We start from the raw sequence: 24,133 nt of genomic DNA, 5'->3' as shown, positions 1-24,133 counted from the left end.
GCACCCCACTCCAGTACTCTTGCCTGGAAAATCCCATGGACGGAGGAGCCTAGTGGGCTGCAGTCCATGGGGTCGCTAAGAGTCAGACACAACTGAGCGACTTCCCTTTCACTTTTCACTTTCATGCATTGGAGAAGGAAATGGCAACCCACTCCAGTGTTCTTGCCTGGAGAATCCCAGGGATGGCGGAGCCTGGTGGGCTGCCGTCTATGGGGTCGCACAGAGTCGGACATGACTGAAGCGATTTAGCAGCAGCAGGAGCAGGACGCTACAGTAAAGGAGAATTGTCTTTTTAAAACCCAGATGTGACCACTGTACCGCGTTTGGACTATGCTCTGTCCTCCCAGCCAGCCAGGCCCAGAGACGGCCTGCCCGGTTCCTGAAGCGCTGCAGACCCTCAAGCTGGGTTCAGCCCGATTATCGTGAGTGGCAGAGAGGTTGAACACACGTGAATCAGAGTCCACAAAAGAAAGCAATCTTTACTGATGAATCATTTATTCGAACAAGACAAGACGTCTCCACGCCGTTTCCTTTTATACAGAAAGTGGAACATTTCAAATATATTAACTTTTCTCTTCAACAAAATTTCTTTCAGTCTGGTCCCAGGAACTGCCTTTCACTTCAGGATTCACGTTTCAGTAACACATATGCACCCATTACAGCCAAAAGAGCATACTGTAGGGAAAACACAGTGGAAAATGTGTGAACACAGGTCTACAAATGAACCTGGTCTGTGAGTGTGTTCAGATCCAGTCTGGTCAGTGCTGGGCCACGCAGAGCCAAAGGATGGCCTCTTCCCTGAGCTTGGTCTCCTAGTGCACTGCCGGCAACACACGGCAATGCACACCCCAGCACACTGACAGCCCAAGGACCACACGCCCAGCAAACACCGCAATGCGCTACCCATTCCTGCATAGGCTTCCACACGCCCAAAACACAGCAATGCGCTGCCCATTCCTGCATGGGCTTCCTACTGTGTTTCAAGAGATTAAAAAAACCAAATATGGATACTATTCTTGTTGAAGTTGGGAAATAAGCATTACTAGGCTTATTGTACTACTTTTTCCCTATGTTTAAAGATGTGCATAATAAAAAGCAAAAAATATATAGCTGCCATTTTAGAAAACACTATACAAACATAAAAGGTAGAAGTAGCCGCTTTCAATAATTTAAAATTTACAATTTAAATGATTACTTGTAGTTAACAGCACATACTCTGCAGACGAATTAGCCAGCAAAACATTTTAAACAGACCGCATCTCTACAGTTGCACATGTAAAAGCGCCAATATTTTTTTTTAAAAATACAGACATACAAATAAATTCCTACCTTAAATTTGGGATAGTCGTTCATTATTATGGTGACCATACCGACATATGGTAAAAACCTAAATTGTGGGATAAACAGCCAGAAATGTAAACAGTGTTTGTAATATGATAGTAATACTTAAAGACACTATGAATCAGCATTAGGGCAAAGCCTTCCTCGGGAACACCACTGACTGGGGCCATAAAAGCAACATGCACCGCTGTCTCAAAAGGCTTTATTAGTAAAAAGCAGCAGAGCTAACAGCCAGGACGATTTTTTAAGAAGGCAAGTCAGCAGGAGGAGATGCTACGTGTCTTGTCTTGCTGCACTCCGCTGTAACAGCATGAAAATAGGTGAGCCCCTTGTACAACAGAACTGGCAACTTTCACAAAGCAAGTTCTTGATTTTTCTTAGTAGAGAAGTGGGCAAACTCCAGGAGTTGGTGATGGACAGGGAGGCCTGGTGTGCTACAGTCCATGGGGTCGCAAAGAGTCGGACACGACTGAGCGACTGGACTGAACTGAAGATTCAGACAACCTATATGTAAACTGCTGAGAGAGAGACCTTTGACAGCACAAGAATAAGTGGTTTGTAACTGAAGGAATCCTCATCATTTTCATTGTGCTTATTTGCTCAGTCGTGTCCGACTGTGCGACCCCATGGACTGTAGCCCGCCAGGCTCCTTTGTCCTCGGGGATTCTCCAGGCCAGAATACTGGAGTGGGTAGCCTTTCTCTTCTCCAAGGGATCTTCCCAACCCAGGGATTGGACCCAGCTCTCCCACACTGCAGGTGGTTTCTTTACCACCTGAGCCAGCAGGGAAGCCCCATCATTTTCATTGCACAGCACTTTTCAGATGCAACAAACAAGCTGGTTGGGCAGTGAATGCAAATGTGGATTACATCATTTATACCCAAACATGACTATGATCCCAGAGATAATAAGCCAGCAGAAACCAGCCAATGAATGACATCGCTGACAAAATCCAGAGGAGGCAATGGCACCCCACTCCAGTACTCTTGCCTGGAGAATCCCAGGGACGGGGGAACCTGGTGGGCTGCTGTCTATGGGGTCGCACAGAGTCGAACACGACTGAAGTGACTTAGCAGCAGCTGACAAAATCAATGTCAATACAGAATCAGTTTGACCCAAGACTCCATCATGTCACTGATGATAAACATAACACCTCCTGGTACCCTCCAGCCTGCTTAATGCAACAGCTCCAACCTCTCACTTCTACAGTCTCTCACCGGAGTGTCTAAAAACACAGGGCTGGCCAGCCGCAGGCCCCCCTCACCTTCCTGCACATGTTCAGGAGGAAACGCGGCAGAGTGAAAGCGATTAGAACGTGAGCAGAGGGGGAGAAGGGGCTGGAGGAGGCCTCCAACCATACGCTGATGAGTGAAGCTGCATCTTAGAAAACGGTCACCCGTGTTCTCCAGCCTTACACAGCAGGCGGGGTTTTGATGAAAGGGGTATTTCTAGCAAGGGTTAATCAGAAAAAGGGCCACCGAGAGAGGGGAAGAATCACCTTTTTGGGTATTTAATAAGAGGAGAGGCTCTGCTGTGTCAATCAGAAGCAGAACTCATGGCTAGAACAATGATGCAAAGATGGGTATGAAAAAAAAATATGATCACAGAACTTTTCTTAGTAGTGAAAACTCAGGGGAACAATCTAAATATCCATCAGAAGAGGACTAGTGAGACAAGTTACAATTCTCAGAGGAACAGCATGCAGCTGTTTAAAAGGACATAGGGATAGATTTGGCACAGAAAGTGATTTCCAACTTCCTGCTGGGTGAAAAAATAAAACTCCTTACGTAAAATTATATATTATGTATGCACACACACATCTATATAGGTACAAGGAATACCTAGAACATTCGCCACAGTGTTAAACAGTGGTTATTTCTGAAAGGATTACTTCTAATTACTTAAAATGTATAAGTAACTAATCTCCAGGTGAGGATTTATTTCCAAAATAGAATTGAATCCATGATATAGATAGAATACTGGCATTCAGCTTTAGATTTCAGGTCCTCGGGCAGTTCTGAGCTTCGTTTACTCCTCACAAGATAAAGTAGAACTGCTTACAACTCTCCTGACATATCATCTTTGGAATGAACGATTCCATTTACCTCTACATTTGACTTCTTTGTTTCTAAATATTTTTCTGGTTTCTGCATATTCTATGGAACTTAAAAGAAAAGTTAATCCTCACTCACCCTCGGGCTCGCCCTACCACATCCTTCTTTTCGAGCCAGTTCTGGCCTTCTTTGTACAAGCCTCTATCATCAACTTCATTATTATCTCCTTTAGTCAGAAATTTGATGTCTCCATTGTCTCTGGAAAGCAAAACAAGGTCCTTTCAAAGATTATTTTCAGTGCAGTATCATCAGAACAATGTCAGTTTGGCCTACCCTTTACAGGCAAGGGTGGGCATGGAGAAAAGCAGTCAAACATGACTTGGTCTTTTTCGCCTTAAGATGCCTGCTGGCAGACAACCATTCAACTCAAGCACAGATCTAATGACAATTTTGTAGACTTAAATTCAAAAACACTGAAGTTCCCCTGTTGACCAAAATGCATGGCATAGCACAGGGTGCCAGGAAGGCCCTGATTAGCTCCGGAGTCTATTTCCATCCATTCTTTGTCCTCAGGGACCAACAGGTTAACATGGATTATATTCCTCTTGACTCTAGATGTGAATAGAGTACTAGATTACACAGATCTGAACATAAGGGAATTCAAACACAAGTGTTCTCTTAGCTCTTCTCAAACTTTCTTTTCCTTACCAAACGTGGGATGTGTGAATGCCTTATTTCCTTCACCACTGAGCAGAGTGGCATACAATCCAGTTTGCAAACAAACAGGAATTATGAACGGCACAAAACTGCTGTGTTAGAGACAGGTGGGAATTGTTTTAAACATTGTAAACTGGGGCTTACATAGCCCTGACACCAGAAACACAATATTACAGCCTTATAGAACTATTAAAAGGATCTATTTTTCAATAAGACAAATGACAAAATGTGTTAAGTAATTTGATAAAATACTAAAAGCCTACAAAGATTTGAAACCATGCCAAAGGGAGCTAGCTTATTTGCAGCCATGGTTATACAAGAAATTAAGAGGGGAAAAAAATCTGGGCTGTTGCTCACAATTCATGTAAATTATAGAAAAATATCATTATTTCTCAGTTTTGAGCAACTTCTCATCTTTGGATATTGTTTTAAAATTAGGTGCAAGTTCTGTCACAATCATGACAGAGCCTATTTCTCCACCTGTAAGTTATCAAGTACTATGAACAAGGTAATGCTAGTTGTAGTCCCAGTGTATTAACACAAACTGAAACAGGGTCATGCTAACGTTTAGAGTCAAATGAAGTGGATATCTTAAGTATCAAATATCTCTGGGGAACACCTGGAACTACTGAATGGAATGAGAATCTCTTATCAGAAACAGACTCACACACACACACACACACACACAATAACGGAGCAATGCTCCATTGTTTAAAATATACTAATACACATACCTAATTTTAATTCTACAATGCATGCAAGTAAAAGGCTGCACTAAGATGCATAAAGGTAAATGAATAACCAAATAAATAAAATGTAACATTTCCACTAATCACCTGACTGTACTCTTTCAGGGAAGCAATACATTTGAGCTAGAAACAATTGCTTCTGGTCCCCAAGAAGTGTCCCATTAAGTCATCACTGACGTCTGAGGGAAAGGCACAGCTGTCCTGAGGGGAGGGGTGGAGTTAACGCAGGATGTGCAGTAATCAAATCATGGGGCCGGCTGGGGAAAGGAATTTGTATTCATCCAAGGCTAATATTACTGCTGAGAACGCCAGTTAGTCCATAGTGACAAAGAGAAACAGGTAGCTTTCTGCATTTCAGGAGGTAATTCTCTTATCAAAATGATCCTCAGTGACCATGAGATTTGATTTTGTTTTGAGATTCCTTCAAATAAGTAATATTATGCAAGAATACATTCCACCTTACCTTGTACAGCAAGTTCGTCAAGTGCTTTAGTAAATATCAGTTCGTTTCATTCTCACACTCACCCTGGGGGTTACTGTGGGTAAAATACTGACATTCACATCTCACCGCCTGAGTTAAGTCACAGGTCCAAAGTCACCCCAATCACTAAATGGCAAAACTAGGAATGTAATCCAGTGGTTTTGCTACTTTCTAATCAACCACTAAAGCTGTCCACAGTCTTGTCTACAAAATAAAATCAAAGAGAAGTAAAGGCTCTTTACTTTTCGTGAACTTTGATTACTCTGTGAACTATTGGGATGTCACGTCCTTCGACTTTGAAAACAACGATTTCTCCAGCTCTAATGGGGTCTTCCCGGAAATTCGTTAGGAACAGAAGGTCGCCCCTGTGAAAGGCTGGCTCCATGCTGCCGCTGGAAAGAAACACAAAGTCACGTCAGAAGTGCCCTGGGCTCACCAGCCAAACGTTTCAAATCACAAAGGATATTAACAAACATACTACTTGGAATGTCAACTTTTACCAACCGTCAAGCAGAATCTATGAGCAATAAAACAAGCTTCAGAGATTCCCATCTGACTGCTCAAGGTGACAGCGGTGGAAAAGGGAGCGATTTCTTCTCGGATTTGAGCATGAAAAGGGCATTAGTGGCCCCTCGATGATTTGTTTAGGTGGAAAAAGAACTAAGAATAAGCTGGACCCCTTGAAGTAAATAATCCATTTTTAGCCTTATAAGGGTTTTACATCTATCAATACAAATACTATGGTTAATACTCTAGGGTCATTCTTGCATTCTGTCGTGTGTATGTAATTTAGTGGAAGCTGAAATCATCGAAACAGAACTCATTTCACATGTGCTTCTGCTTTGTTTTAATGCATGAGAAAATAAATAATACCTAAATACAGGGGTCTGACAGCCAATGATGAGTTAGTTTGCTGAGGGCAGGAAGGGGGAGAAAGAACCAGCCTAATGAAGAGATGGGGAGCTTTACAGGAAGACGTGGGTTCACAACAGGAGCCATTCCAGATGCTGGTCCTCCTGTCCCACCAGGGCTGCTGACCTCCCACTTGTCAGCACCCGAGGCAGGTAGCCAGGGGCAGGCAGCCGAGCCTGGCCTGCAACTACTAAAAGGTGTATGTTACTGCCTTGCCATGAGGCCTGCAGGACCTTAGTTTCCCGGTCAGGGACTGAACCCGCACCCCTGGCAATGAAAGCTTGCAGTCCCAACCACTGAACCACCAGGGGACTGCCAAGAGGTTTATTTTTAAGTGAAACCATTGCCACTAGGTCTGGTAATAGATTCAGCAATCAAAAATAGAAAACGTGAATTAAAAAGGTACAAACAGCTAGAAATAGAAAAGACTAAGAGGAAAAGAAAAAGCAGATATCTAAGTAAAAACAATTTTTTTCTTCCCCCAACATAGACCACTGGATGGACATGAGTTTGAGCAAGCTCCGGGAGTTGGTGCTGGGGAGGCCTGGAGTGCTGCGGTCCATGGCGTCGCAGAGAGTCAGACACAACTGAGCGACTGACTAATGGCCTGACTGACAACAAAGAAAGTTATTTGTCCCCCCAACACAGAAATTCATCTCGTCATCTTCTGAAAATACTACATAATTGCTTCAGGGTTTCATTTTCTTTTAAAGAATGACAGTTAAAATGTTAGGATAATTTCTTAATCTACTGCTTCATCTTTACTTCATCAAAATCCCTGAAGACACGAAGTGGGAAGAGAACCATCTCCGTCTGTGATAACAAGGACCTCGTTGTTTTGTTTGTTTAAAAAACAACTCCCCGAACAAGTCTGAGAGGTAGGAAGTGTGCACTGCAGTTTGGCATAGAGTCATTATGGTGCCCCGTTAGGACCGCAGTTCTTTGAAATGTTTAAATTACATTTAAACGACTAGTAACTACTTACACTTGCTTTCCTTAAGGGCCCAGGGAGTTCCCCAAGGTCACACATCCCTTGTGATGTCAACAGCTTATGCTGACCAACCAAACTGCTTTAGAGTTTACAAAGGATGTTCTAAAAGAAGAAGAAGTCCCCACAAGCTGCGATTTCACAACAATCTCTGCATGCACGTCTGCGGACTGAAGAAGAGCCAGAGCACCTCGGACAGAGCCCTGGCTCTGCAGAAGTAACTGTGAGATGGAAGCAGCATGCCACACTAGACCTCAGCTACCTTACTTGTGGAATGACAGGGCCATCTGAATTTGAGGGGTTTAATTTCTTCTTTTTTTTCCCAAAAGCCTTAAAATCCTTCTTTCAAATGAAATCTTACCAGGTAAAGTATAATCACATAAAATGCATAGAAGTGGAGCTGTCACAACTGAAGCAAGGCTAAGGGGGCCCAAGAGCTTGGTCCCCTTCTCTCTCCTAACGCATCCACCTGGCCCTTCGGCAGTCCTGGAGCACGGTGTGAACACCAGTGAGTTAGAGCCCGCCTCAGCTCTGTGTGTGAGTTATGCCATCCTCAGGCTCCTAAGTTTATGAAATGCTGTATCTCTAGAAGTGGGTCCCTTGGCCAGTCACAGAAGGGCGGCCCAGTGAAGCCAGGGCCGGGGCTGTCCCCATCACGTGGCTGCAGGACCCAGAGGAGGGACAGGAAGCCAGGGGCCCTGCTGCTTCTCCTGCCCTGGTCGGCTCTGACCTTGCCCACAGCACTGCCACAGCCTGCCTCTCCCCTAGAGAGCAAAGGGGCTCCATGCCCACCTCAGGGAGACTCAACTATCTCAGGCATATTAGCATCTTCAGGCACTTGAAAGTGAAGCTGATAGCCGCTCAGTCACATCTGACTCTTCACAAGTCCACGGGCTGTAGTCCGCCAGGCTCCTCTGTCCATGGAATTCTCCAGGCAAGAATACTGGAGTGGGTTTGCCATTCCCCTCTCCTAGGGGTCTTCCCGACCCAGAGATCCAACTTGGGTCTCCGCATTGCAGGCAGGTTCTTTACCCTCTGAGCCACCAGGGAAGCACAAAACATTAAAAGATAGAAGTAAACCATATTACTCTGGAGCATGAGGTCAACATGATGAAATGCCTCAATGTCTATTGATAAAGAAGAGTTTTCAACAAAAGCCAGAAAAAAAAAAAAAAAGAAACCTTTTCAAAACAAGTACCAATAAAGAACACTCTAAAGCTTATCCAACTAAGACACTGAGCTTGGGTTGTCCATGCTGCTCCTGGGTCGCCGACAGCAGCTGGACGGCCAGCGGGACCCACCTCAGCACCACCACGATGGGGCTCTCACTGCCGGTGAGGACAATCAGGCCTTTCCAGATCATGAGCGCAGAGGACACGATCATGGCGAAGTTTAAGACCTGGTAGTAGAGCTGGAAGAAAACAGGGCAAACCAGAAGTGAGGACCACGGCAGAACACCCACTTGCCCTAAGTCGGAGAGGTGCTCGTTTAAATCAAAACAAAAAAAGCTTTAGGACTTTTTTTTTTTCCCCTAAAGTGACTTTAGGAATTGAAACGCATTCACACAAACTACAAGATTAGGAAGAATTTCAATTTTTGACCATGGAAAGTGAAAGTGTGTACTTTGAGGTGACTGTGAAGGTTACAAAAGTGGGGACAAAGGTGAATTAAAATAACTAAGGCATTCTGATGTAGTCAGTGAAAACAGGAGAACAAAATTAAAGGTACATACCATTTTTTAAAGCTCTTTGGCAAAAGTGTCAATAGCACATCATGAAACTAAATTCCCAGGTGACCAAAAAAGGAAACTGGAGTGCTGAATGGATATTAAGTGTTGGGCTATAAGATATTAAACCATTGCTTCTAAAGTAAAATCAACTTTTTGAGTCACGTCAGTCTAAAGCAGAAGTTATTCACTGGAGCTCACATTCAAAAACTTGGCCACCTGCTCCACGTGACTTACTGGATTTAATAAACAACCATTGTTTCATTATGAATTGCCACTCTGATTAGGAAAGGCCCAAGTCATGGTTTTCTACAGAGATCTCCAATTTTATACAGTTTTTCAGACTACTGAGCTCCACTCTAACAAAACAAATTATACAATCTTGCCACTTACCTAATAAAGACTATGTACTAAGAATGTATTTTCCAGTATGACTGTCTATGCTTGAAAAATTCATTGAGGGAAAGTAAAACCAATTCCTCAAAAAAAAAAAAAAATTTCCTTTGAGCAAGACATCTCTTTGCTAAAAATAGTCAATTATATAGAAGTCTAACAAACTAATTAATCTAATCAAGTTAGCTTCAAAACCACAGATCACCTTTCTAACAACCTACCTTTAAGTGATCTACTATCTAAGCCTAGAATTGAAATCCTGGCGTCTAGAAACAAGTCATTTCGATGGAACTACTGACAAGCTGATTGGAAATACACACCCCACATTACACTGGCGCCTTTTCTTGTTCATCTTTGCCTACCAACTCTGTATGCTTGGCACTTAATCCCCCCAGCAGAGTTTAGAAGCAAGCCCAGCCCACACTCAGTCTTTGGCAAGCAAAGATGAAATAACCAACGTCTCAGCGTTTTAAACAAACATTTCAGACCAGATATTGTGACTGGCGGGGCAGCAGAAATGCCAATGGCTGTTTTTCTTCCTCTCTTCCTCACTGCAGAAACAAAGAGTCCTTGTTTTTGCATGTGGCTCTTTCCTTAATTAACAGTAAGCAAGGGCAGCAGAAAAAGGAGGTCCCGCCTCCAAGACTGGTGGAGCGAGCATGCCTGAAAGAGTGTCATAGGATGCTATTTTGGAGGGAAAAAGAAAAAAGACAAAACTTAAAAAAAAAGTACAAGGAGGCATCAGATTTGAGCTTTTGAATCTTAATTAGAACACTAGCAAAATGTAGGCAATTGCAAACTAATGGGGCTTATCACTGAGAGTGGGAACACACAGAACTTTTCAAAGGCAAACCGACTTAGGGTTTGACACACTCCTCAGAAGACCTTCACTGACAGTGTGCAGTTGATAATTGGTACCAGTTTTAGAGACATTTAAAAGGCCTACCCAATTAAATTTAGATTCTTAATTAAGTCTCTGCTTGGGGTTGGGCGTTGGGGGGGAGGTGAGCTGGCTTCCCTGGTGGCTCAGGGGTAAAGAATCCACCTGCCAGTGCAGGGGATGCAGGTTCGATCCCTGGGTCGGGAAGATTCCCTGGAGAAGAAACTGGCAACCCACTGCAGTATTCTTGCTGGGGCAGTTCCATGGAACCTGGCGGGTGGCAGCCCATGGGGTACCAAAGAGTCGGACCTGACTGAGCGACTCAACAACAACTGCTTCCTGGAGGATTTTCTTGTAACAGCATCAACGCTCAGGGCATTAGCTGTTGGCTTTTCAAGCTAGTGATAATCTCTTGCAGCAACCCATCTTCATCACAAAAGCTCCCAGGAATTCATCTGACACGCACCCCTAGAGACAACCAGGTTTCTCAGCCCCGTTCACAGGATGCAAGTCCCCGAACCCCGCAACACTACTGCGCTCGTCTGAAATTCTACTTGGAAGAAAGAGAGAGAGAGGGAGACGGAGGCTGGCTAAGGGGAGGGCAAGCAGGAAGTCTTCCTCGGAGGTCCTCTCAGGAGGGGTGAGAGATGAAGCCCAGGTGCCCGAAGACCCCGTAGCGGGCCGTCTCCGAGATTCAAGGCGCTGCCAGAGCAGGGAGTCTGAAGGAGACTAGGGAGGACCCCTGGAAGCCCTTCCGGAACACGGGTTCGGTCCACAGTGACGGAGAAGGACCGGCGCGCTCTCCCGCACGAGGCGCCTCATTTGGTCCTGAGTCCCCGGGAAGGGGAGACGCTGTGCTGGGGTGGGGAGGAATCGGGGGACAGCTCCCCTCTCTCGGAAGCGCTCCCCCCGAGCCTGCCGCTCCCACCCGCGGGCAGCCTACCCCACGCCCGGCCTCGAGAGCCCCGCAGAGACGCCCGGCCCCGGGCCCACCGGGGGGCCCCTCGGGGTCCCTCGCGGGACAGCCCGCTCCCCCAGCCCCGCTTCCTCAACCACATCTGACGTCCACAGGTCAGGGCTCCCCTTCCCTCCCCTCCCGCCCCCCGCTCCGCTAACCGCGCCACCGTCAGGGCGAGAGCGCGCACTCGGGGTCCCCTTCGCTCCCCTCCCGGCCACCCCCCGCTCCGCTAACCGCGCCCTCCTCGGGGCGAGAGCGCGCCGGCTCGCGGCTCTGTGAGGAGGTCCTCCTCCCGGGCCTCCGGGACCCCGGCTCCGCGGCGCGACCCCCACGCGGGCCGTCCTCACCTGGCGCTTGTTCATCTTCCTCAGGTCCCCGAAGATGTCCAAGCCGGACGCGGGGAGATGCGCCCCCACGGTGCTGGCGCGCACCATGCTGGGGTCTCCGGTGGGGTCGGGGAGGCACACCGAGGCAGCAGGCGGGCTCCGGGAGTCGCTGACAGCTGCGGAGCGCCGGCCCGGCCCCGCCCACCGGCCTCGCCGGCCGCCCGAGCGGAGGCGCCCTTGGGCGTCTGGGAGTTGTAGTCCGGCGAGTCTCGGCCGCCTATACAGCCAGAGGGAGCCAGCAGGACGAGAACTACCACTCCCAGAGTCCCGCGCGGCGAGCGCCGCGTCCGGGGTCGACCCGGGGCTCCGCGGGCGGGGGGCGAGCGGGCTCAGAGGCCTCGTCTGCCCCTTGCGAGGAAACTGCAGGGGGAGCTTGCGTGTCGCTCGGGCAGCTCGGGGACAGGACTGCTTAAGAGCAACCGAGTTCCCCAAGACTCTGGTCAGGCGCCAGGCGGACACCTAAAGCCTGGGCATTCACCGAGCCGTGTATCTAGGCCATTGGATGACTGCTACCACGGAAGGCGGGGCTTTTACCCCGAGGCTGGCAGGGAAGGGGTGGGGCCTGGTGGTGGGCGGGGCCTGGGAGAGGCGGGCCTTTTGAAGCTCTCAGTCCCGCGCTCTGCGTGACTTGTTCAGTTGAGTTCAGTAGCTCAGTTGTGTCCGACTCTTTGGGACCCTATGGACTGCAGCACACCAGGCCTCCCTGTCCATCACCAACTTCTGGAGTTTACCCAAACTCATGTCCATCAAGTCGATGATGCTATCCAACCATTTCATCCTCTGTCATCCCCTTCTCCCACCTTCAATCTTGCCCAGCATCAGGGTCTTTTCAAATGAGTCAGTTCTTTGCATCAGGTGGCCAAAGTATTGGAGCTTCAGCATCCGTCCTTGCAATGAATATTCAGAACTAATTTCCTTTAGGTTGGACTGGTTGGATCTCCTTGCAGTCCAGGGGACTCTCAAGAGTCTTCTCCAACACTACAGTTCAAAAGCATCAGTTCTTTGGCGCTCAGCTTTCTTTGTAGTCCAACTCTCATGGATTAATGTAAACTAAATCAAGTGGTGACTCCAATTGTAGCTGCTATGCCAGGTCTTTACCTGAGCAAATCAACAGAGCCCCTGGCACTTGGCACGTAGCTATTGACCGAATAAGTCTTTTTTCCGTACCAATTTGTAAGGACCACCAGAAGCAATTTGCTTTTACCTGGAAAAGCCATCAGTATACCCTCACAGTCTTGCCTTGGAATTATGTCAGTTTGGGGGCTTCCCTGGTGGCTCACATGGTAAAGAATCTGCCTGCAATGCAGGAGACCTGGATTCAGTCCCTGGGTTGGGAAGATCCCCTGGAGAAGGGCATGGCAACCCACTCCAGTATTCTTGCCTGGAGAATCCCATGGGCAGAAGAGCCTGGCAGGCTACAGTCCACGGGGTCAAGAAGAGTCAGACAGACTGAGTGACTCACTCGTACACACATCCTACAGTCTGCCATAATGTTGTTTCCAGAGATCTTGATCGTTAGGACACTCTGAAAAAATATCACGTTGTTAAAATTATACTGGCTGGAGCTGATGAATATGGAGAAGTAAATACTTTTTTTTTTTTGGCTGCACCACACAGCTTATGGGAACACCATTCCCTGACCAGGGATTGAACTTGGGCCCCAGGTCACTGCAGTGAAAGCCCAGAATCTTAACCCCTAGGCCACCAGGGAACTCCCGGGAAGTAGTAAGTAGTTTTGATACTTCAGTCAGAAATGTACAAACTAGAGGGAGTGAGAAAAAAGCAAAAATTTCACTGTTGCCATCTTAGTCGTGTTTCTGAAAGTTCAGTAGTCTGGACCATGTGGAGCGATTCCTTTCCAGGTGAAAGACCAGTTGTGGCACCTCTAAACAACCACCTTGAATAAAGAGAACAACACTTGAGTACTTTCAGAATTTGGAGGCCACTTTGAGTGTGTTACACCAACCCACCTACAAAGTGACAGTAAGCCTGCCAGTTTTAAATGGAACCATAACAAGGGAAGATTCCGCAGCCAATCCAGATCCAGTGTAAGCTGCCCTACCACTTAGATTGTGTGAGCCAACAGATACAATAATAACGTGGAATAATACAACCTCAGAGTGTTGACGGCGAATAAGAATGTTTTTGCAAACTCTAGCAAGCACCAAAAGAGCATCACTGGGCAGGCCTTTAGGATTTCGGAGTTAATGTGTACCCTCCTCGGCAGACACCTACTCTCCTTGTTGTTTTTTTTTTGCCATGACATGTGGCGTGCATGTTCTCCAACCAGGGCTTGAAGCCATGCCTGCACGGTAAAAGTGCCAAGTCCTAACTGATGGACTGCCAGGGATCTCCCATGGATACCTACTCTCCTTTTGAGAAACAACTTCTGTACTGGTCCTCAGAAAATCCTTAAATCACAACTGTGGTACATTAGTCAACCATGCAGCCCAAATTTTCCATCAGGTAACAGGCATTTTAGGACCCATCTGGCTATGAGGACAGGTACATGCAGGCACAACAGATCCTCCAGTGGAATGGAAACTAACAAGACCAGAGACCTTTTCCACCCCGGAGCTTGGTGTGAGGCCTTCCCCCAGTCTCTTCTCTCTTGCTAATTTGTTTCCAATGTATGCTGCAATGAGTGTGTGTGTATGTGTGTGTCTTGGTAGTTCTATAAGATAAAATGCCAAGAAATTGAATTATTGAGCCAAAGAAGCATGAACCCTTAAACTTTTAAATTCACAGACACTGTTGCCACAGTTCTACCTTTCAAACACAATACTCTGTGCGCTTCAGGTCTGGGTGATTTCAGAGCCTGAATCACCCGCTATTGACCAGTTGCTCCATTTAGAATCACAATCTCTAATACTTGAAAGGGACTGAGAATCCATCTGGGTCAACTTTCAACCCCCAGCAGGCAGCCCCTCTGAAACACTGGACAACCATCAAGCCTCTAGTGAAGCATTGTGCTCAGTCCCTCAGTCGTGTCTGGCTCTCTGCGACCTCATAGACTGTAGCCCACCAGGCTCCTTTGTCTGTGGAATTCTCCTGGCAAGGATCCTGGAGCAGGTTGCCATTTCCTCCTCTAGTGGATCTTCCCGACCCAGGGACTGAACGCTTGTCTCCTGCCTCTCCTGCACTGCAGGTGGATTCGCTACCACTGAGCCACCTGGGAAGCCCCCTATATACTCTTAAGTTTTCCAAATCCAAGCACATGCCCTGGGTGGTGCCGCCTCTCCTCTGCTCTTGTCTGTCCTCTGAAACCGCTCGCCCCCAACCTGGGACTGCAGGAGCAGACATGGTTCCAGGTGGGAGTTCAACTCTCAGTTTCTAAGTTCAAGTTGCCTCCTACAGACTGATGGTGTTGCAAACCAACATTATCCCTGCTTCACCTGGGCTTCGTGGAGAGAGAGAGGACTGATGCTTAAATGAGCGCAAACAGGAAGCCTTGGAATCTGCTCAGCCCTGGCAGGAACGCTGGAGGCTGGCCGGATAGGAATGAGTCCCGCCGTCTCAGACCTGGGTTAGGGTTGGGGTTAGGGTTAGGGTTAGTGCAGTTAGGTCAGCTGCACCGAGCGCATGTACCAGACATCAGCTTTCTGAGTTGCTCCCTGCCTTCTCTGGCTTCTTCATCTGTGGAAGGATGTGTCTCAGAAGGACTGCACTGTGGTCCAGGGGTGTTATCATCAGAAGGTGGAAGTTTGGGCTGCCTCTCTGTCCTCCTCAGTCTCTCTCCCACTCTGATGCCCAAGCGCGCTTGTCACAACAAGCCACTTCTCAAACTGCCGTGCTCTTCTCTCTGAGCTCACTCTTCTGAGTGCCTCCCTGTGCCTTCCAATTGTTACAACGAGCCGTGAGGAATGTGTGCTAAGAAATGTGTCAGGAATAGTAAGGGGAGGAGGGTGTGGAGGAGGAGAGAGAGAAAGAGAGGAACGAGAAAGGAAGGAGGCAGGCGGGGAGGAAAATGACATTCATTAACCAAAGGTGCTGTTTCAATTTGTGTCCCCTGTCATTTGACTGTTGTGAGAAAGTGCAATTTGGCTTCTAAGTTTAAGTGTGTATGTATGCGTGCTCAGTCGCTTCAGTCGTGTCCGACTCTTTGCAACTCTGTGGACTGTAGCCCGCCAGGCTCCTCTGTCCATGGGGCTCTCCAGGCAGGAATACTGGAGTGGGTTGCCATGCCCTCTTCCAGGGGATCTACCCGACTCAGGGATCAAACCTGTGCCTTCTGCCTCTCCTGCACTGCAGGTAGATTCTTTATCCACTGACCCACTGAGGAAGCCCAAGTTGACCTGTATACTCTACTTTATTAAAAAAGCTGTGAAGCTCAATACGTTCTGTGAGAGTTCGATAGACGTGGGAAGCAAGCCGCTGTGATGCTGGGGACCCTGGAACAAGACTTGGGACTTCTGGGCTGCCCTCCGGCTGTGCCCGCACTTAGCAGCGTCACCATGAACCACCTATCTTTCTCCTTGGGATGCAGTATCCTCATCTATACAAACATCGTTGTGACCTCTGAGGTCCTATGGCAAGTATAAGCCTCACAGTCATGGCCACCAGGGAGCAAACGCAAAAATCTACTTTCCCATAACTTAGAAAAGTTTTACTAAAGCCCCTTCCTGCCTGCTTTGCAGAAACTGAATGTAATGACTTTCCGTTTTAAAACTGGGTCAACTTTTGAGATTTTTGAGAAACTCTCGCACCCCTCCCTTTCCTCTCCAGATGGCAGCTGAGGTTTGGGCGGTGCACCCTGAGTCTCAGGGGCTGCTGTCTGCCTCTGCCTCTCTCTCCTGATCTCTCACGCCTGTTCTAGCATCTTCGGGAACGCCCTCTGTCTCATCGCATCCTTAGACACGGCCTCTTCCACTGCTGAGTCGTCGGTTTCTGTCTTCCCCGCCCCGACTAAAGTGCCCGAGGTCCCGTCACGGCCTCCGGCCTTCAGATGCAGCGTGGATCACCTCAGGCCTCAGACGTTGGGGCTTTGGGTCCACCAGCCCTCTGTCTTTTGGTCTTTCTTGACCAACTTCCCAAGTGCTTCTGACTCCCACGTGGGTTTTGGTGGTGTTGTTACTCAGTGTCGTCTGGCCCTAAAGCCCCACCTCATCTCTGTGCCATTTTCCCTACACCACAGTGGCCTAGGGACGCCAGCAGGCCCTCAGAGGTCCAGGCAACGCACTTCTGCTGTGGAACTCTCCATCTTAGAAGAGCCTGCCTCTCACCTTGCTCCGCCTTCAGGACTCGCCTGGAAGGGACACGAAGAGGGCCCTTGGTAATCCCTCCTGATTCCCCTCTGCACTTTCCTCCCGTTCCCTCCCGCAGGACTCTGAAGAGGAGGCAAGGAAAGAAATGAGTCCTGCACAACTTTTTGGTTTCATACCTGAATGGTAACTTTGATCTTAGGAGTCAAGAATTCACCACCTGAATCTTAGGTTTTGAAATGACCTCTAATCCCTCAAAGTGGGAACTCAATCTTGACCATCTGTGATGCAACAAGTAACCTTGGAGAACAAAGGAGGAGATGAAAAAGCAGGACATGGAGAGGAGAGCAAAGCTATTCACAGTACCTAGGACAGTTCTGTGACTTGACTTTCTAAGGATGATGTATCAGTTTAAATTTAAGGATTTGTCGTTCTTAAAGAAACTCGTTAAAATGCATATATTTAGTGAATACTTACCACTTGAGTTGTTCTGGAACTTGGGAATTCAACAGTGCCTGAAGCAGATATGGTTCTTGCTTGCATGGCATTTTTGCCTAGTGGAGAGAGAGAACGAGCAAGTAAAAAAAAATGAAGAATTAAGATAATTTAGATTTTAATTTTTAAAATGTATTTTACTAAAGTATGGTTGAATTACAATGTTGTGTTAATTTCTGCTATACAGAGAAGTAATTCAGTCATACTTTCATATTCTTTTCCATTATGTTTATAACAGGATATTGAATATAGCTCCCTGTGCTATAGCGTAGGAGCTTGTTGTTAGGATAGTTTTAGACTTTTATAATGTCATGGGTGATGAGGAGCCAGCTGTGCCATCTAAATCTTGGGAACGTTTGGAATCTGAGTTCATGGCGACCCTTCGGGGCAGGAGAGCCCTGGGGTCTTCAGAGCTCGCAGCAGGACCTGGGAGACAGGACCGGGCAGTGTCCACATGGCCCCCGCATGGCGGGAGAGACCGCTGTCACACGTCAGCCCTCAGGCCGGGGACATGCAGGACCGGGGATGGACCAGGTAGGAGAGCGGAGCAGAGCCAGGCCCGGCCGGCTGGCCACCTGCAGGGGCAGCCTGTGTTCCAGCGGGACCCTGACCGCAGCTCCAGGGCCCGGTGCAGCTGCCACCGACAGTGGCCACCCCCATGACCACCCACCCCGGGCTAGGGGTGGACCCTGACAGAGCCCCCGCAGTGAGTTTCTGCCTGCACTTCCGGCTTTGGGCGTCCTTCCCTCAATGCCTGCAGTGGCGTGCAGCCATGTCTCTTCCCTGAGCCAGTAAAGAAGAGACCTTGTGTTTCTAGAAAGAGGGAAGGAGAGCCTGGGGTGATGTGCAGGGCAGACAGAGATGAGGGACGGAGTGGGAGCCCTCACCCCATTTGAGCTCCGTCTTCCAGAAGTTCCAGGCATGGCTCGTTTCTGTCCTGGGTTCCCTGAGACCCCTGGTATCTTTATAATAAAGTCCCCTTTGGGGTTATTTTCGGTTTCAACTGGATAAAACTTCCTAGGTGGTGACTCCATGGTTCAAAAAAAAGCAAAAACTTGCCTGCCAATGCCAGAGACTCTGGTTCAATCCTTGAATCAGGAAGATTCCCCTGGAGAAGGAAATGGCAACCCACTCCAGTATTCTTGCCTGGGAAATCCCATGGGCAGAGGAGCCTGGTGGGCTACAGTCCATGGGGTCCCAAAGAGTTAGACACGACTGAGTGCACAGGGAAAGGATAAAACTAGGTTTCCGTCACTGGCTTAATCAATTGTAAAGTCTTAACCAATAGACAACTTGTCAAATTATACAGGTGGACTTGGACGGAAGACCATGCTGGAAAGGAGGGGCTGGCTTCGATAGGGAACTGCCAGGGTCCAGCCCTGGTGGATCCAGGGAATTCGAAGGGGGGATGGCTTCGGCGATCAGAATACGATAGCTTTAATTAAATATTAATTAGAGGTATAAAGAGTAATAGAATGAGGACAGCTCAGTAGGAAAATTCAGTGGAGAAAAGAGGCTGAATAACTTGGTTTACGTGGAAAGCTAATAAAATTCCAGGGCAAGGAATTTGCATCACCTACGTAGGCCGCAGGCGTCCTCCTGTTCTCCCGAAGGAGAGGAGACACTAAGGCCTCCCCGGTCAGATCTTAGAAGCCCAGGCATAATTAGTAGGCTTGACCAGCCTCCACGTTCCAGATGGGGATTCAGCCAGAACGTGAGAGAAAGAACGACATGGGGAGATCAGTCTTTCGAGGAACTGATCCCATTTTTTATTTGTCCAGGGTCTGTTTTTATACACTGAGATGTTATACAAAAGTCACGCGGGGTCAGCAGTCCTGACTTTTATTAAAGTCAGGTGCTTCATACAAATGTATACAGAGGTCTTAGGGGTGTTACATCATCTTCTGGCCAGGGGGGCCTGCTGACAATTTATGACCCTCTCCTTGTGACAGCGGTCAGTCAACCAGAACACTTATTTCTCCAGGGGTGATTATTCTTAAAACAGACGCCACCTTCCAAAGGTACCAGATAAAGTTACATTCCTATAGGGTGGGGATGTAGTGGGTTTTAATTAAGGAAAGAATTTACTTAGCCTAAGGTCTAACGTGATTAATATCAAAGGTTAATACTTATTTCTTCTATATATTCATTAATGTGTATAAGGGCAGGGGATGTGGAGACTTAGCAGTAAACATTGGCTCAACAAATGAAAAACCCTTCACCAATACAATTTCTAATCAGCCCACTATACTTATACTAATAGTGTTTTAACTTCTCTAAAGAACCTGTTTTTAGAAGGTTTAAAGCATCTCATGCCTCTCACGGTTGGGAGGCTGTAAGCAATCACATGTGGCCGGACAGGCCTGTCAAGCAGGCTAGAGAACCTTCAGAGGAGTTTGTAAGTTTGGAACACTCCTGTCACGCCCAGGAATTATTATTAACTGGAGCTCTAAGTTAGCTCCTTCTCCGAAAGAGGTGGTGGGGGACAGCCCCCTGTAAAGTCAGAGGTGTAGGTGAGAGCACAAAGTAGTAAAGTAGGCAGGCTCTGGTTATGGGGGTAGATGCTCGAGGATTTCCAGGGGGACTCCTGAGGCTCGATCCCGCCTTTGCGTATGTCGAGCCTCCTTCCTCATGACCTTTGCCTCGGGCAGAGCACCTCACGCTGGCCCCCAGCAGGGAACATTCTTCCTTTCCTATCTACAGAACCCTCCTCCCCCAGGGTCTCTCTGCAGCCCCTCTAAGGAGAAGCACCGCAGTCTGCTGCCTGAGGATATGCCCAGGAGCCAATCTACGCACAAGCTGCTACACTGGTCAGGGAACAGATGGTACGTGGGGAGTTACTTAATTTCATTAGCGATTTTGCATTTGCCAAAATATGTTTTTGCCAGAAGTGCCCACATCAGCGTTGCTTGTTTGTTAAAACTGAATGAGATCCCAGGGAGCTCTGGAGCGGGTTGCAGCCATCCGGCAGATGGTCCCCCAGTCCCTGCAGCAGGAAGGGAACACGGGGGCCCCACAAAGCCAGGGCTCCCTGCCCACCCCACCCCACACTGGGTTGGCCATCCCGCAGGCTCAGTAAGCCTCCCCAACACCCCACTTCCAGACCCCATGCTGCCCCCTCGCACCCCTCCTGGGGGGAAGGCAGAGGCACACTTTTATTTGCTTTTATTCAGTTCTCTGATGATCCTGTCTTTCCTTCTTCATGACACTTTCAATGGTACTTTGGCCACCACTCTCTCCCCTTAAACATGTGGCAGAAACTAATACTCATTCCATGAGGTTTGAGTTAACTTCTAAGGGCTCTTTGAAGGAATTTCACTTCTTCAGGAAACATTGTTGTATATAATAATGGGTTTAAATTTGCCAAAAGGAACCTCTCAGTGATGCAGAAAATGCATTTGAGGCAGAACTCCATCTCCATCGTCAGCTTCACTCACCAAGAGGAGCTGCATCCTGAGTTCAGGGCGGGGTCCTCCAGCCAGGGCCTGGCACGGTCAGGCAGCCGTTTTCTTGCCGATGCGGTTTTTTATCCATGAACAGATTCAGCCACACTGAAGTTCCAAGTGTCACTCTGGGGAGGTGGAGCCCGTTCCAAGGTCACAGGTGTAAAGCCTTGTACCAAGGCCACAGATACGGAGTCCTATACCACGATCATCTCTGGAACCGACTGAGCTCGTTAGCAACTGTTGCTATGAGCCTCCCCGACTTAAACAGGCCAGCTTCCTGACTCCGAATTAGGTGCAATACCCACCCTATAGCACCCTAACCAATCACCTAATGCCACCCTTCCCACAGGAATTTTCTGTCTTGAGGCTATGTAAATTGGCTACAAGCCCATGAAAAGGGTGGGCTCTCCTTGAGCCTTCCTGCTGTTCTAACAGCGTCTCCCACTCTAATAAACTCTATTCTCCTCTCATCCTGCCTTGTGTCTGGAAATTCTTTTCCAGCCTGCACACCGACCGCCACAGGGCAGACCTTGATGTGGGTATGAAGACCCTGCCTCTTGCGGCTCCTCCCTCCTTCCTTGGTGTCCGCCCCCACTGGCAAGCTAGAATTCAGCCACTGGGCTGCCCTGTGGCTGCCCAAACTCGCCTCCTCCCTGCCCCAGCCCCACTCCCATCCACTGGGGCCCTAGGTAAACTATCAGCATGGATGGTGGAAACGCACAGAGGTGCTTTCCTCCAACAGGAAGGCCCAGCTGGCAAAAATATAGTGAGCATCTCAGTGCTTAAAAAGTCAATTGGATGGACTTCCATTTTGATCAAGATGACAGACTAGAGATTCAGAGAGACCTCTTTCTACACAGCACACTGACCTTTTTTTTTTTTTTTTTTGAGATTTAATGCACAGCTGAACTGTCAGGAAAGTAAAGGAACCCCTCAGAGAGCAGAAACGATAATAAAGCTTGAACTCAGAGGAGCACCAACACTGTTGCTGATGATTTTGGTCCCTGGTGGCCGAGGGCTTGGATGTTAGGGGATCGCGGTCCCTGGTGGCCGAGGGTTTGGATGTTAGGGGGTCGCGGTCCCTGGCGGCCGAGGGCTTGGGTGTTAGGGGGTCGCGTGCACTGAAGACAGGAATGTCCAAGTATACGTTCCAAAATGTTTAAAAAATACAGTCTCATTCAAATACATAGTAAGTGCATGTCAAAGTTTCTGTAACTCGTTAATGACAGAACCAGCCGACTGACAGAGCCACTTTAAGAGAAGATACAAGAAATTTGGGTAAGTAAACGGATAGATAGGTAATAGAAAGAATGTTGGGTTGTGATTGCTAATTTGTATATATTTTTAAACATTTATTTATGGCCACGTGGGGTGCCATGCCGGGCCTCCGCTTTGCTGGGGCATGAGGGATTTTTTTGCTGCGGGCAGGCTTCTCTCTGTTTGTGGCACAAGGGCTTAGCTGCCTGTAGGATCTTAGCCCCCTGACCAGGGATCGAACCCGGGTCGCCTGCGTTCATTGGAAGGCAGATTCTTAACCACTGGACCACCAGGGAAGTCCCTAAGTTATATTTTTTAAATGTCTTAATATCCTATAGGACACAAAAAACTCATAGCTTTTGGATTTATGTCCTTTACCAACAAAAATCATTTGCATCTCACCAGCAATTATTTTCTACAGACTACCATCTAACTTTCCTCTCTTCATTTTTAGAATCAGAGTATAAGTGTTTTACAATGTTGTGCTGGTTTCTGCTGTACGACAGCACGAATCAGCTGTGAGTGCACATATAATCCCTCCCTCTTGAGCCTCCCAACATCTAACTTTACAGATTGAAGGTTCTGGGCCCTGATCAATGGAAAATAGTAACAGGGACAAAGTTGCATTCTCCTATCTAGAGCATCAGACAATCTTTGGGAAGCTTGTAAGACAGTTCCCCAAAATGACAATGAAATTAGGCCTTTCACTGTTGGGCTTGTGAAAAGAGATTGATTCTCAAATATGACATTCCTCTGCTAAGTTGCTTTGGTCCTTTCTGACTCTGCAATGCTATGGACTGTAAGCCACCAGGCTCGTCTGTCCATGGGATTTTCCAGGTAAGAATTTTGGACAAGGTTGCCATTTCCTGCTCCAAGGTGATCTTCCCAACCCAGGGATTGAACCCCTGTCTCTTAACATCTTGTGCGTTGGCAGGCGATTCTTCACCACTAGCGCCACCTGGGAAGCATCTTAGGTTGTGCGTCCTCCCAATGACAGGGATGGGGCAGAAGTCGTTAGGAAACTCTTTCCTTCTCTTCGAACACAGTAACCTGGTCTGAGACTCTCCCTGCATCTTCTGACTGTCTTAGGGCGTCTTCCTCTGAATGATTAAAGATGATCTGCCCTTGGAATGGGCTTCCCAGGTGGCGCTAGTGGTAAAGAACCCACCTGCCAACACAGGAGACATCAGAGATGCAGGTTTGATCCCTGGGTCGGGAAGATCCCCTGGAGGAGGGCATGGCAACCCACTCCAGTACTCTTGCCTGGAGAATCCCCATGGACAGAGGAGCCTGGCGGGCTACAGTCCATAGGGTCACACAGAGTCAGACACGACTGAAGCAACTTAGTGCACACTCGGAATAAGCATCTCTACACACACATGCTCCCAGTATTTGGTGAGCAGACCTTCCTCAGCTCCTCCAATCAGTTGAACTGACTTTCAATTTGCAAAACAATGTATTTCCCATCACTTTGTTTGCCTTGCTGGTTAGAGGCCTTTGTACTAATACAGGATTCCGGTTATTCAGCTGGCGGAGAAAGCAACAATATTCTAAGGTTGTTAGTCTCCACGAAGTCAGCTGAAGTGCTATTAGCCTGAAGCGTGTTCCTGAATTGAAGCATGGCGGTTAAGAAAGACCAACCTCTGCAAACGGCAAACAAGGTCCAGGTGGTGAAAATCAGGGACGAAGCTGTGTTGCGATCACCTGTTTGTCTGGAGACCAGGTGGCTGTGTCTGGGGAGCCCTTTACCCTCCCCTAAGCCTGCTGCACTTGGCACAGATCACCGAGCTTGGCAGCAGCTGGTCTTCATCCTGCCTCTTCTCATCCCCTGTGCCAGGAACGCAGAAGGTGCAGAAAACAGAGTCTTGGGGTCAGTTCGCCCACTGCCACCTCCGCGTTCCCAGCGGGTCTTCTGTTGAAGAACAGGATTGTTTAACGTGTTGTTCCGGACTCGTTCTTTCCCGCCCAGCCGGCTGCCTTGGCCTCACAGTCTGCAGCAGGGACACCAGAGTCTGGCGTGGATTTGCTGCCCTTGCTCTGTCCCAGGACAGGTGTATTCATTCTAGGGCTGGCGCACCAAGGGCTTCCCAGGGGGTGCTAGGGGTAGGGAACCCGCCTGCCAACACAGGAGATTGAAGAGCTGAGGGTTC

The 24,133-nt window shown here is 48.1% G+C and overlaps 1 protein-coding gene across 1 annotated transcript; it reads right to left on the bottom strand.

Annotated features, from left to right (window-relative positions):
* Positions 1-473: 473 nt before the first annotated feature.
* Positions 474-11,746, bottom strand: SEC11C (SEC11 homolog C, signal peptidase complex subunit). Its single transcript, XM_027525837.1, has 6 exons — positions 11,546-11,746; positions 8,543-8,652; positions 5,584-5,733; positions 3,533-3,652; positions 1,330-1,387; positions 474-675 (listed from the first exon to the last, which is right to left on the bottom strand). Exons 1-6 carry the CDS (start codon positions 11,630-11,632, stop codon positions 622-624), a joined length of 579 nt encoding a protein of 192 aa, XP_027381638.1. The 5' UTR covers positions 11,633-11,746; the 3' UTR covers positions 474-621.
* Positions 11,747-24,133: the final 12,387 nt, after the last annotated feature.

Source organism: Bos indicus x Bos taurus, chromosome 24, assembly GCF_003369695.1.
Source record: "Bos indicus x Bos taurus breed Angus x Brahman F1 hybrid chromosome 24, Bos_hybrid_MaternalHap_v2.0, whole genome shotgun sequence".
NCBI lineage: Eukaryota > Metazoa > Chordata > Mammalia > Artiodactyla > Bovidae > Bos > Bos indicus x Bos taurus.
The sequence above is the reverse complement of the archived record's forward strand: the minus strand, read 5'-3'. Positions and strand labels throughout refer to the sequence as shown.

What these genes read in the sequence shown, in the direction of transcription:
- SEC11C (XM_027525837.1), bottom strand. Translation starts at nt 11,632, where the DNA reads ATGGTGCGCGCCAGCACCGTGGGGGCGCATCTCCCCGCGTCCGGCTTG. An exon ending in CCCATCGTGGTGGTGCTGAG is followed by an intron (nt 5,734 to 8,542) that starts GTGGGTCCCGCT and finishes GTTTCTTTCCAG; the next exon opens with CGGCAGCATGGAGCCAGCCT. An exon ending in ACGACTATCCCAAATTTAAG is followed by an intron (nt 676 to 1,329) that starts GTAGGAATTTAT and finishes TTTTCCCTACAG; the next exon opens with TATGCTCTTTTGGCTGTAAT.